General features: G+C 41.6%; 1 protein-coding gene across 2 annotated transcripts in view; it reads right to left on the bottom strand.

Annotated features, from left to right (window-relative positions):
* The window catches only part of PIK3CB (phosphatidylinositol-4,5-bisphosphate 3-kinase catalytic subunit beta), a 101,986-nt gene that overhangs the window by 52,606 nt on the left and 36,355 nt on the right, over positions 1 to 13,025 (bottom strand). For both annotated transcript variants that reach the window (XM_063132250.1, XM_063132249.1), the window contains exons 3-5: positions 8,912 to 9,095; positions 6,423 to 6,648; positions 3,866 to 4,089 (exon numbers count right to left, since the gene is read on the bottom strand). In XM_063132250.1, the coding sequence (XP_062988320.1) occupies positions 3,866 to 4,089; positions 6,423 to 6,648; positions 8,912 to 9,064 (603 nt within the window). In that variant the 5' untranslated portion in view covers positions 9,065 to 9,095. The remainder of the gene's footprint in view (positions 1 to 3,865; positions 4,090 to 6,422; positions 6,649 to 8,911; positions 9,096 to 13,025) is intronic.

Here is a 13,025-nt window from a genome sequence, read left to right as displayed (position 1 = left end):
GATATGGGCTGGGTTCACACAACACGCTAAACAATGTTGGTTTATTTTCTGGAACAACCCATGATGGGTAAATGTGTTGTCTGTGAGATGCCCCCCCCACAGCTACTGTGGGTTATTTCCCCCAAATAAGCCACCCTGAGAACCCACGATCTGCAATAAGAGTTATTTTACTTATGGCGGTTTACCATGGTGTCTGTCGCACAGCATGGGTTATGGAGATCACCAAAAGAAACACAGGAGGAAGAGGGGAGAGGGAGTGTGTGAAATAAACTACTCTGTGTAGCTTGTTTTCCTGATTGTTTGATGGGAGCACAGTAGGTTTTTTGCATAAACACCTACCCAGAAGGGCTTACCACCCACCATGGGTTAGCATTATATGTGAACCCAGCTGTCATGTCTAACCCTACTGCCCCTGTTTTGGGAGAAGACGTTTCAGGTATTCAGATTCAGAACTAGAAGGCGCAGCGCCAAACACCAGCCAGACCGTACCAGTGGGGGAGGAAGCTCTCACAGGCGATTCCCCAGCTGGGAGTCAGCCCTCTTCGGAGCTTATCTCCTCAAGGCCAAATCCTACACACTCAGTGGGAAGTGAGGTTTCTTTCGGAGGTGAGTATCTCGACAAACTAGCTGATGCTAGGGTCCACTGGAAGCTGAAACGCATGGCGCAGAATGAAGGCGTGAAAAATTTGGTTAAATTATGCCAGAACCTGCCTCCGCACCAGGCGCTTCCTATTCTTCTTGAACGGACAATTGTCTTGCTTAGTTTGCATAGTTTTGCCTAGGGGGACATTTCCAAGAGGTTAGACTCTATTCAGGAAGAAGAGACATTTGTTGCTTAATAAAAGCTTTGTGGATTACTTAGCAAGCCTCGTCATTTGCCTCCCATTGAAAGTAGAAGTGTTCTGAGAAACACGACACCAGCCATGGTGTTAGCCTTATTAAGAATGGCAGGAGTTAGTATTGCAACAAATTGGGGAAGAATCTCTACTGCTTCCAAATGGCTTAAGAAAGTTTGGGATACAGCATTAACTAACACTGCAATTCTATATTCACTTATCTGGAGGTAAGTTTGATTGAACTCAATGGGACTTATGTGTAAGTAGAGATGCATAGGATTGGGCTGTAAACTGACTTATTTTTCAAGATCCTATTTTAGAAACCAAACAGATGAGTGGAAAGATGGACTTATTTCATAATGTACTGAAATATTATCAAGATAATATTCAACCTTTTTATATTCTTTTTAAAGAATGGATTCTTTATTTGGTTATTTGCTTTCTCTTTTTGTTAGAAGGAAAAAAAACTTTTGCTATCTGTTAGTGCTGATGTACTACTGTTGCAAGGAAACCTTGCCACTTTTTAATATTAATTGGCATTAAGGACAATATGTAAAAACACACATTTCAATAAAAATATTTCAGAGTTCACATGCAGATTGTCCTTACACCTCAAAACCAGCAAATGTTATTAAGTTTTTAATTACATATAAAATATTACTATTTAATATGTAATATGCAAGGTAAAAAAAAATTCTTTGCATGAATCTTTCTAACTTTGTCTATTCTGTTGAGTACAAACACTTTTGTAAGAGCACATATGCAACTTTCATTTTTCAAACACTCCATGATTCAATTGCAATGATTCAAAAGCAATTATTGACAAATGTAAATCATGGCCTAGCTTTCATTTCATTTTATGATGATGATTATTTTTTGTCTAGAAGCTTATTTACAAAGCAGTCTTCTGGTAACAGGCCAAACCTTGCAATGGAAAATCATAACCATAATGAAGAAGTCAGTCAAAATCAATTCAATATTTTCTTAGTTTCAAAACGTATTTATCTCAAAACAGCTACTTTCCCTGAAGTTACTGCCAAACACTGAGGCCCTCATAGGAAAAAGCAAATCTTCACTTCTTTAAAGTCACAAACTTATGGTTTATTTTCCTTGAGATACATATGTTTGCATAAACCCCAGAAACATTTTTTAAACATTTCAAACACTGCTGTATAAGGGTCTCATTAGACATTAATGTCATACTTAAATCCTATGCTTTAGATTCCCTTGGGGTAATATAAACTGGGGGGGCAATAAAGATCAACTCCATGTTTCTTTAGCCCAGGTGTGGGGCACCTCAGGCCCAGGAGCCAAATCCGGCCCAGCCTGGGGTTCCCCACATTTGCCCCTCCTGGGGTTTCCCGTCTCCCCAACCATGGATTGTTTTTGTGCAGTTTTCCCTCATTCTAAAAGCTTGAAATGCTTTTCTTAATTACTGGCAGCAAGAGATTTAAGCTAAAATATGTTGATATTTTTGTTTAGGCCAGGCTTTCGATAGGCATATGTATTACTTTGTTTGTAAAGCACACAACTAAGTTTTCTCTCGCCCCACTTCTATTCTTTACAACTGCTTCTACATTCCTAATATGTTAGAACCAATAAATAAACACCTGTTTATCAACCCTGATTAAAAAAAGAATACTCTGTGTATGAGCAGTTTCTCATTTTGAACTCACTTAAATCATAGCACCATGATGGGGCTGTCTATACGCCTTATTTGCCCTGCAGTGGCTGCAAGGTGACATTGTGTTGATTATATGAAGCAGCCACCACCTCGCAGCCAATACAGGGCTTTCCCCTGAAGCTGTGAATTTAAAAAGTCAGGGACTTACCCCCAACTTTTGCTTTCAAGTGAGGTCACCACATTCCTTTCACCATGTGACCTCACTTTGGCATTGGATGGTGACCGCTGACAGGTCACTGGAAGAACAGAAAGGCCGGGCAGAGGGCAGGGAGCAGGCCTGACAAGCTGAATTGCCTTCGGAAAGCCCATGCCCCCTCCTGGCAGGGGGATTTCGTGCCCGTGCCCCCACCCCGCAGCAGTGATATTGCAGGGTTTTGAGAGGAAGGAGCAGCAAGGCGGTACCATGACTATGGAAATGAAACTAGGGTTTTGCTTTTGCTGTGCCGACGCTAAACATGTTTACATAGGAAGAAAGATCCTTTTGGTGAAAAAAGGCCAATGTAAAAATAAAAATAAAATGAGCATTAAAATAATAAAAATTGGCATGCCCAGCCATCTGCTTCTCACTAAACATTGTTTATTTAAAAATAATAATAATAAAGAAAGGATGTCGTGACAAGCAATATCAGCCCTGGTTGGCCCAGGTGTTCATGCCAGACCTGCTTGCCACTGCCCCAAAACCTGTCACCCTCTGGGTAGTCATTGGGTTGTGGGGGCCTGGATCTCAACCCTAAGAACCACTGGTTGCATGCCTCCATGGGAAGTATTTTCATGTATTTCCTCTTTGCCATATCACAAACAGCTTTTGAAATTTCTCTTGGTTCCCAAAACATCTTGTTCTGGAGCATGGTGAGGGTGGGGGAGCCAGTATTTAAGAAACAGGATGTCCAAGGTTCCTTGGCCATGCTTCTTTGAAACCTGACCAGGCATTGGCCAGTAATGGGTGAAGGCTGGAAATTGAGCCCATGGCTGGAAATTGAGCCCATGAAAGGCAGGGCTGCACAACTTTTTCAGCCCTGATAGCTCTATTAGGCAAGGCCAGGTGACTGCATGAACAGACACACACAAACATGTACACAATCCTGAGGATTCACTTGCTAGTACGAACAAGGGAATCCAAGGTTTCTCTAGCTAGCACTAGCAATGGAATCTCTTGCTTAGCTCTGATCTCTCATAGGATAGGCAGTGTTGCCACCATGGGAGATACAGAAGAGGAGATCCACTGGGTTGCCAAAAATGGCTTGCATGTGGCCCACAGTTTTTGTACCCTTTCCATTCAGAGGATCCTCACATGAAAAGACTGCACACATATACCCAAAGAAGAAACCAAACCAAATAATCCTACCTGACAGTTATCAAAATGAACAGCCACAACTAAATTGCCGCCATAAAGTTTATCTTGGAGGTTGTCCTGAATTGCTGGTTCTAATTCTGGTGGATAAGTGTATTTTAACCAGTCCATCCAAGATAGCCCCACAAGTGACTGCAACTTCTCTTCACTGATTCGCCGCATCTTAATCCGGAATTCTTTGACTTCTGGGTCTTGTAGGGCATCAAACTCAGGGAGGCCTGAAAAGGTTTGATTAATTAAAAGGGAGTTTCTTTAGAAATAGAAAGCATAATATTGCACCACATAAAATGTTGTTACTATTTGCAGGTTTTAATATTACAAGAATGTAATATTAAAACCATGCCATGCTATGCATTCCATAAAAATGAAGACCACTTAAGAATATATGATGAGCATTCAAGGGCCCTCACACCAGGAATTTTCCCCATTCCATGGACAAGAACTCTGCCAAGGAAGTTTAAGAGATGCAAATCACAACGATAGAATTATGCTGCCTTCCTTGTAGAACATAACATTTTATTTTAATGCATATTTTAACTTTTGCAGGAAAAGGACATGACAACAAAATTCATGAAAAATATTTCTTAAAAACGTTTTGCATTGCAACTTATATATGCAAAATACTGGGGTGGACAGACATAGTGTTTTTGATTTCTTTTAACACTTTGGCAAGTATAACTGAAATTAGTTCCAATGGAGGTCTTATCTAAGGCATTTATTTTAATGTTCATTGAGAGACATGTGGTACAAAGTGTGAGTCAAGCAGATACTAAGAGACAAGATTTTTTCTACCCTGAAAAGTACAAAGAACCAAAGTCTTGCTTTGTTTAAAAGGGAAATTGCCCAGTCATTCTTTTTGAAATAATCAGTTGCAAAAATCTAAAAAAGAACTGCTTGCGTCAGTAGAAGCCATTGTCAGTATAGACAAGTTAGCGTTCAGTTTTCTGTTGAAATCTAAACAGAACTTGCAGCTTCTGTGCCAGGACTAACAACTGGCCATTGTTTTGATGAGAAGCATGGCCTTCCTAGTGACTATTTTTCATTTCAATATACAATTGCAAGGGAGTAATACATTTAAGCATTAAAAATACATTTTTAAACATCCTACAGTTTCTGTCTTCTACAAACACACACACGCCTGTATAAATGATATCTATTAGGGAACCTGCACTAAGACAGTAGAATCAGAAAAATATACCTTAAAAAAAAAAAAAAACCACACACAAACCATATCATTAGATGCCTAAGTTCACAATTGCAAACCATGCAATTGCCATCAAGTGCCCCCCACCCCAATCTGTCACAGGTGATGACAGTTGCAGAGAAATACCCTTTGATTTGTTTCCCCTACTAAAAAGTAAATAAATGCACGCACAGAGGGATCAAAGGCTGCCACAATTAAGATGGAATGTGGGTGTGAGGGCATATGTTGGTTGCAAGGAATTACTCCCTGCAGAGAACTGTATACGCAGAACTACCACCTCCACCATGTGACAGGACTTACAAACCACTGTAAAGATGAAGAAGTAGCAGAGGCTCAGTGCTACATTCCACAGCTGTAGATGGGAAGGCATCAATAACACTTTGTGCTGTTGTTTTTTAATGTTATGTTATAATATCAGCCAACCTGAGGGCTCTGGTAGCTGGAAATAATTTCAAAAACAAACAAAAGCACACCTCCTCTTGGGAGAAAAACAATATATTGCAACAGTATACTGCAACAGCTTCTGGAATTTACATATTTCTGAAAAGCATATTTTAAAAACCCAATCTTTCCATGCTATGCTGAGAAGTAGTCAGGGGTTTACATTTTACTCATCGCGGCCTGTGTGATTTCCAGCCTTCCCCTCAAGCTTGTTGCTGCTGAAGAGGGCAGGAACCATCATCCCTATAGTTCTGCAGGGATCCCCAAACCCTCTTCCCCAGCCCCAAGGATTGGGAAAAGGCTGGGGTTATTTTGCAGTTGCATTGCTGAGGGGCTCAGAATGCCTCAGCAGCACGGGGACATACTAACAAGCCTCTGTCACCCTTCTAAGTTCTGAAGGTGGAAGGTGTTTCTTTGTTTGTTGTGTTGCCAAAGTGGCCAGAGCACCTAGACAGTGCAGGGCCATACATACAGGCCCCTTGCCCACTCCCCATCTACTACAGCTTCTAAAGCTAAAAATGGAGCTGTGGACGGGAGGGGAGCAGAAGACTGTCCCTGACCTTGTGAGGAGTTCAAACAACTAGATGGAGACATCTATGAGCATAACAGGCTAGTCAAACATAACATGGATTTCTGAAAGCATGTTTATTAAAGTTAAGGGGTGTGTGTGTGTGTGTGTGTGTGTGTATATATATATATATTTATGCTTTTGATTAGAAAAATGAAATATACATACAAAAAACAGAAAATGCCCCGACTAACTGCACCAAGAAGGATGAATCCAAAATAAAATTATGCCCAATCTCTTTAAGAAAAATGTCCATCGGCTAGTTTCAATTCACCTCAAGTTAATACTCTTTTAGTGCCATCTCTTCCACACCAAACCCCAAGAACATTGACATTTACCTTTTCCTATGAGGACGCCTATTTTAGAGTCAAATTTTTCCCCTGGATCACAGCTTCTTGTAATTAGTTGAAGGACAGGAAGAAATGGTCTAACATCACAGAGCCTTCGTGTCTCATCCTCCAGTTCTTCACGTACAGCTGTTTGGTTCACACAGGAGAACATATAGGAGTCGATCTCCATAAGAAGATGGAAGAGGGGGTAGCTGTGTGCTTGCTTCCATAATAGCTGTAAATAATTACAGACTGTGACAGTAGAAGGCTTTGTTCATAAAACCTACTCTTTGGAACGTAAGATCTCTGTCAACTTCACACACACACACACACACACACACACACACACACACACACTAAAATAGGTATTTTAGTATCACTCTTCCAGTCCTTACTCCAGCATAAACAAACGTGCTTAAAACAAATACAGTGGACTCAAACCTCCAGATAACAGTGGTAGGTCATGCATCTAATATAAAGACTGTTCTACTAGAACAACTTGTCAAAAATAAAAAGGTACAAACTTGTCAGGGTCTTTATTTATGTTCTAGTGAAAATTTCTAAAGGAGGCCTCCTTTCCTGAGTTGGTTCTTTCATGTTCTCTTTAACTACAAGTTTGCTAAGGTTGTCGTAGGGCAGCCTTCCCAACCAGGCACCCTCCAGATATTTTGGACTTCACCATCAACTCCAGCCAGCATAGACAACAATCAGGAATGCCGGAGGCTATAGTCCAAAAGGGCTACAAGTTGGGGAATACTGCCATAGGGCTCCGGAAATCAATTTCGGGCAGGTATAGTATTCTGCGTCTATCAGCTAATCAGCTGGGAGTAACTGTCATCTCACTAGAAGAGAATCTGCTTGACTATCTTCCATGTTCACTACAAATGGGAACATCGGATTTCTTCATAATTGCAAGATGAGGAGGGATCTTACTGAGTAGGGACACTCCTAAGGTTCCTAGTAGGTAGCCCTGTAATATCCTGCTCATGAATCCTTCCTGAAAAGTCCATAGGAATGACCTGCTCCAATATATTGTTGTTTATACTGCTTCTCTGCTGTGGGTCAATGCAATCAAGAGAATATAAGTCTTTCACACAGTTCCATGAAAACAATGAGATGATGCTACCAAGAAGCAAAGATTTCATAGGAAACTGCCCTTAAAGCAAGGCCCTTAAGTGCTTCCAATAGGAAATTCAGTTGCATAGTCCAAAACACTATACAAAATAGTGAAGTTATATGAAAACTATGTCAGGAAAAAGACAGGGGGGTTGACTTAGTTGATTCTCCTTGATCTCTCAGTGGTTTTCGATACCATTGACCATGGCATCCTTCTGGGATGACTGTCTGAGTTGGGAGTAGGAAGTACTGCATTACAGTGGTTTTGTTCCTACTTGGAGGGACTAGAAGCTTGGGGAACATTGCTCAGCTGCATGGGTTCTCCAGTATGGGGTTCCGCAGTGGTCAGTTCTGTCCCCCATTCTCTTCAACATGTACATGGAACCGCTGAGTGCAGTCATCCGGAGTTTGGAGTGTGTTGTCATCAGTATGCTGATAACATGCAGCTCTACTTCTCCTTTTCATCAGGTGAGGCTGTGGATATACTAGATCAGTTTCTGGCTGTGACAATAGTCTGGATGAGGGCTGATAAACTGAAGCTCAATCCAGACAATCAAGATGCTGTTAGTGGGTGGGTCTTCTGACTGGATGAGGGTACTCAACCTTCTCTGGATGGGATTGCACTCCCTCTGAAAGAACAGGTTTGTAGCTTGGGGTTTCTTCTGGAGCCATCTTTGTCACTTGAGGCTCAGGTGTCCCAGCTTCAGTTGTCTACACTCTGGTAACCTCCAAGTTAGATTACTGCAATACGCTCTATGTAGGACTGCCTTTGAAGATGGTTCAGAAGCTACAGCTTGTGCAAAACGTGGCAGCCAGATTGATACCAGGGACTACAAGATCTCAATATATATGGCCGATTCTAGCCCGCTTGCACTGGCTGCCTATATGCTTCTGAGCTTGTTTCAAGGTGCTGGTTTTAACCTATAAAGCCCTACATGGCTTGGAACCACAATACCTGACAGAGCATCTCTCCCAACATGAACATACCCATACTCTATACTCAGATGTAAGATCCTCCTCCAGGTACCTCCTCCAAGGGAGGTTCAGGAGGCAGCAATAAAGGAGAGGGCCTTCTCAGTGGTGGCCCCACAACTGTGGAATGATTTCTGCAACATGGCCTGCCTGATGCCAACATTGTAATCTTTTCAGTGCCAGGTTAAAACCTCTCTCTTTTCTCAGGCGTTTGGCAGAATATTATGAGTTTTACATCTGTCTTGGATTTGTCTTCTGTTTATTCAAAGTAGTTCTTAGATATATGTTAATCTCCATGTATACTGCTTGTTTGTGTGTACTGTATACTATTTTTTAATGTTTTAAAGTAGAAGCAGCAGCACTTCAATGAAAAGTCAACAATAGATAATTTAATAACATGCCAGTTTTACCTGTTTGATATAACTGATAGTGGCATCACGAGGGACATCTAGACTGATGTAAATTCCAGTGGGAAGCAGGCAGTCCACAGAGATTGAGCCATCCGCTGCTATCTGTGAATCTACTGCCCAGATGTCCAGGGCATCTGCCATGGCAGGAGGCATTATAGATTTTAAGTATCATAACCATGTGGTCCTAGGAAGAAAGAAAAAAATAAGATTGAATAAACTGGAAAATTGTCAAGTCTGCTTCTGGATGGTAAAACAGGATTCTGGCAAATCCTGGCTTACTGTGAAGGAGGTGGGTGCTTGTGCCCACAGCCTGTTTGTTCTCACTTGGCTTCTCCTGCTAGGGGAACCATGGAACAAATAAGGACTGAAAGGATTGCAAAGGAGCAACAGACTGAAAGACGTCTTTTTCATTGCTGTTAAAACTTCCAGTCTAGTAGGCGTTTTGAAACCAGGAATCCCAGAAGGCAAAAACACACACGTGTACAATATATTGCTGTGTGACTTTAAAGTTGTGATTAGAAATCTTTAAAATGGAGAGACTGTCCGACTGTGAAATTGAGAGCAAATGCAAATTACAGAATATTTTCCTCAAAGGAACAGAAGTTAAAAGGAAATAGAGCTATAAAACTACTTGATGCAAATTTAAAAACTTATTAAACTGAAAAAGCATAAAAATGTGATTATGAGATGCAGAAATAGTAATCAATAATCCTAGAAGGCCATATGTCTGTTTTGACCTATTTTCATAAGACAACCAATAGCTTAAACAAGAAAACCCGTTGGCTTGTATCATAAGATGGAGCTATAAAGTCAGAGGCAGCATGAATGAAAACACAAATGTGTCCACTTTGCAATGAAGTCTGGTTTCATAGTATACCTCATATAAGCTCTCTGTATAATTCAGGTTATAGCTACACAAATCCATCCTTATCCACTAATAACTGACGAATGCAGGTAATATAAATTATATCAAGTTGCAGTTAGTAGAACACATTTAGAAGCCCTGATATTATAGAAAAATCATTATTTGAAAATTAATCTGTATTGTTTTGTTGCAGCTCTGAGTTTGTTGCCTTTACATGGTATATTATTTAATTAGTTTCCTGGGCATGGTGCATTACTTACTTAGAGAAATGTGGTATTTTTGTTAAGTGTTAATATGTTATTGAAATGTTTCATATTGTTGATTTGTCATTATTAACTTGATATGGTATTCAGCTGCTTTGTTTGTTTAGATCAGTGGTTCCCAAAGTGGGCGGCCTTTGGGGGTGGTGGGATTGCATGGGGGGTGTTAAGAGGCAAGAAGGCAGCAGGGGGGCACTCAAGGTGGTCTTTTCCGAGAAGCGCCTCTCCAGAAGGTCTTAAAACCCAGGGACATTTTTATGGGAGAAGGTAGTTTGGTCCCAAGCCATATAGAGGAAGAATCCACACATGTATTAATACCATTTAAGAAGAGTCTTTTTAATAGTGAATTGAAATGTTTCAAAAGCACATTGAAGATACATTTCCTACTTGGTGTGCCCCGCCACGCCGGCTGCAAAACAGAGACTTTGCTCTCTTTTCCCTCCCTCCCTCGGTGTTTCCCATTTAAAGGGGCCGTGCGCAGTACGGCCCCTTTTTCATTCTCAGCTCAGCTCCTCTGCCTGGCTCCGCTGCTGCTCAGCCCGGGCACCCAGACCAGCAGGATCCAGCAGGCCCCTTTAAATGGGAAGTACCCACCCAGGCTTGCTGAGGGAAAGAGGGAAAAGAGAGCAAACACCTCTGTTTGTAGCCGGCGTGGCGGGGCACACCAAGCAGAATATTCTCTTTATTAGCGTTTTGGTGCTTTCGAAACATTTCAATTCACCATTAAAAGGACTCTTCTTAAATGGTATTAATACATGTGTGAATTGAGGAGGGTCTTGCTGGCAGCACAGCTCCGGACAACTTAGGCTGATGGAGCACCTCTCCCGGCATGACCCTACCCAAATATACTACACTCATCATCTAAAGCCCTCCTCAGAGTGCCTCCTCCTAGCAGAGGTTTGCAAAAAATGGAGTGTTTTGTTTTGTTTTTAAAAAAATCAAGTTAGGATACTGCTGTGATTGACCTGATTTTTAAGCACATGCGTTCTCTTGCAGCAGCATTTTGGCCCTGCCGGGCGCTCCTTGGTGCAGAGCTCGCTACTGCTAAGGAGGTTCGCTTGGCACCTACATTATATGCTTTTAGACACCAGGTGAAGACCTTTTTATTCTCCCAACATTTTAACAATCTATAAATTTTAAATAACATGGTTTTAAATTTGTAATTTTGCATTGCTGCTGTTTTTATCTGGTTGAGCTTTTATATTGTATTTTATATTATGGTTTTATACTGTTGTTTTATACTTTGAATGGTTTTAATTTTTGTGAACCGCCCAGAGAGCTCCGGCTATTGGGCGGTATAGAAATGAAATAAATAAATAAATAAATAAATAAATAAATAAATAAATAACGTAGGTGCCAAGCAAACCTCCTTAGGGAGCTCATTCCACAGCTGGGGTGCCACAGCAGAGAAGGCCCTCCTCCTGATAGCCACCTGCCTCACTTCCTTTGGCAGGGGCTCGCGGAGAAGGACCCCTGAGGATGACCTTAGGGTCCAGGCAGGTACATAGGGGAGGAGGCGTTCTTTCAGATAGCCTGGCCCCAAGCCGTTTAGGGCTTTAAATGTTAATACCAACACTTTGAATCAGGCCCGGACCTGGACTGGCAGCCAGTGAAGCTGGAAAAGGACTTGCGTGATGTGGTCTCGTTGGCCAGTCCCTGTTAGTAACCGGGCTGCCCTGTTTTGTACCAGTTGAAGTTTCCGGACCATTTTCAAAGGCAGCCCCACATATAACACATTGCAGTAATCCAAACGAGAGGTTATCAGAGCATGGATAACTGTAGCTAGGCTACCTCTGTCCAGATAAGGGCACAGTTGGTATATCAGCCTAAGCTGGTAAAAGGTGCTCTTTGCCACTGAGTTCACCTGTGCCTCAAGTGACAGTTCTGGATCCAAGAGCACCCCCAAACTACGGACCCGATCCTTTAGGGAGAGTGCAACCCCGTCCAGGACAGGGCAAACATCACCTCGCCGGACAGATGAACCACCCGCTAACAGTACCTCCGTCTTGTCTGGATTGAGTCTCAGTTTATTAGCCCTCATCCAGTCCATTGCCGTGCCCAGGCCCAGGCACCGTGCCCAGGCTTTCAAATAACTAAACAGCTAGTGTTTCGTTTTTTTCTAAAGGGGGAAAATAAGCAATAGATGGACTGATGTTTCAGGAACACTGAAAGGAGAAAGAAAGCAAAATGCCGAGAATCAAGGGAAAACAAAGCAAGAACCATTTAGCAGTGCATCTCAGGGACATTTTAAGGCCCAGTTCACATCATCAAAGGGAGGAAAGCAGATTCAAAATGCCAGAATATAAGCTGCCTTACCTAGCAAGCCATTTATGTGAACAACTTTCCACATAAACCAAGCAGTTTCACCATATGTTACAATAATATAGTATAAAGTACTCTGAAATAACATGGAGGAATTACCATCACCTCCAACATGCCACATGAGTCCTCTGTGCAATTTTCCTAGTGGCAATCATGTCCAACGGTATGTGTGAATTTGACAGAATCCTATAAACAATCCTGCTCTTACCAGGTGACATCGGATGCCTGTTTAATTAGGCAATATTATGACTTGAGAGTGGTTTCTAAGGTTAAAGTTTTTTTTTAAATGCCAGGAACACTGAGCTGGCTCCCCATTACCCCAAAATGATATCTCTGGAAATTAGTGGGATCATTGTGGGTGAGCAGCAGAGAGCAGGAAAGAGCAGGAAATTCTCATAAAATGCATACCTCTTTTTAGTGGGAACTGCTTTCTACACTTCTGATTTATTATTTAATCACACAACCAACAGTGCAGGAAGCTGCCAGAAGGGAGAGTGTCCCAAGCGAAGATCAATTTGCAAGTGCTTAGATCAATCAGCATTTGGGGAGCATTTCAAGTAGTAAAGATGCAAATACAACAGCACAGCAGAAACTGAGTTAGCATTTCATTCATAAATGAAACAGATTAGCTCCTTTCAGAAATGGCATCCAATTGCAATTCTAGTTC

Source organism: Elgaria multicarinata, chromosome 8 (genome assembly GCF_023053635.1).
Source record: "Elgaria multicarinata webbii isolate HBS135686 ecotype San Diego chromosome 8, rElgMul1.1.pri, whole genome shotgun sequence".
In the NCBI taxonomy this organism is placed as follows: Eukaryota; Metazoa; Chordata; class Lepidosauria; order Squamata; family Anguidae; genus Elgaria; species Elgaria multicarinata.
Note: the sequence above shows the minus strand (reverse complement) of the source record. Positions and strands in the feature narration are given on the sequence as shown.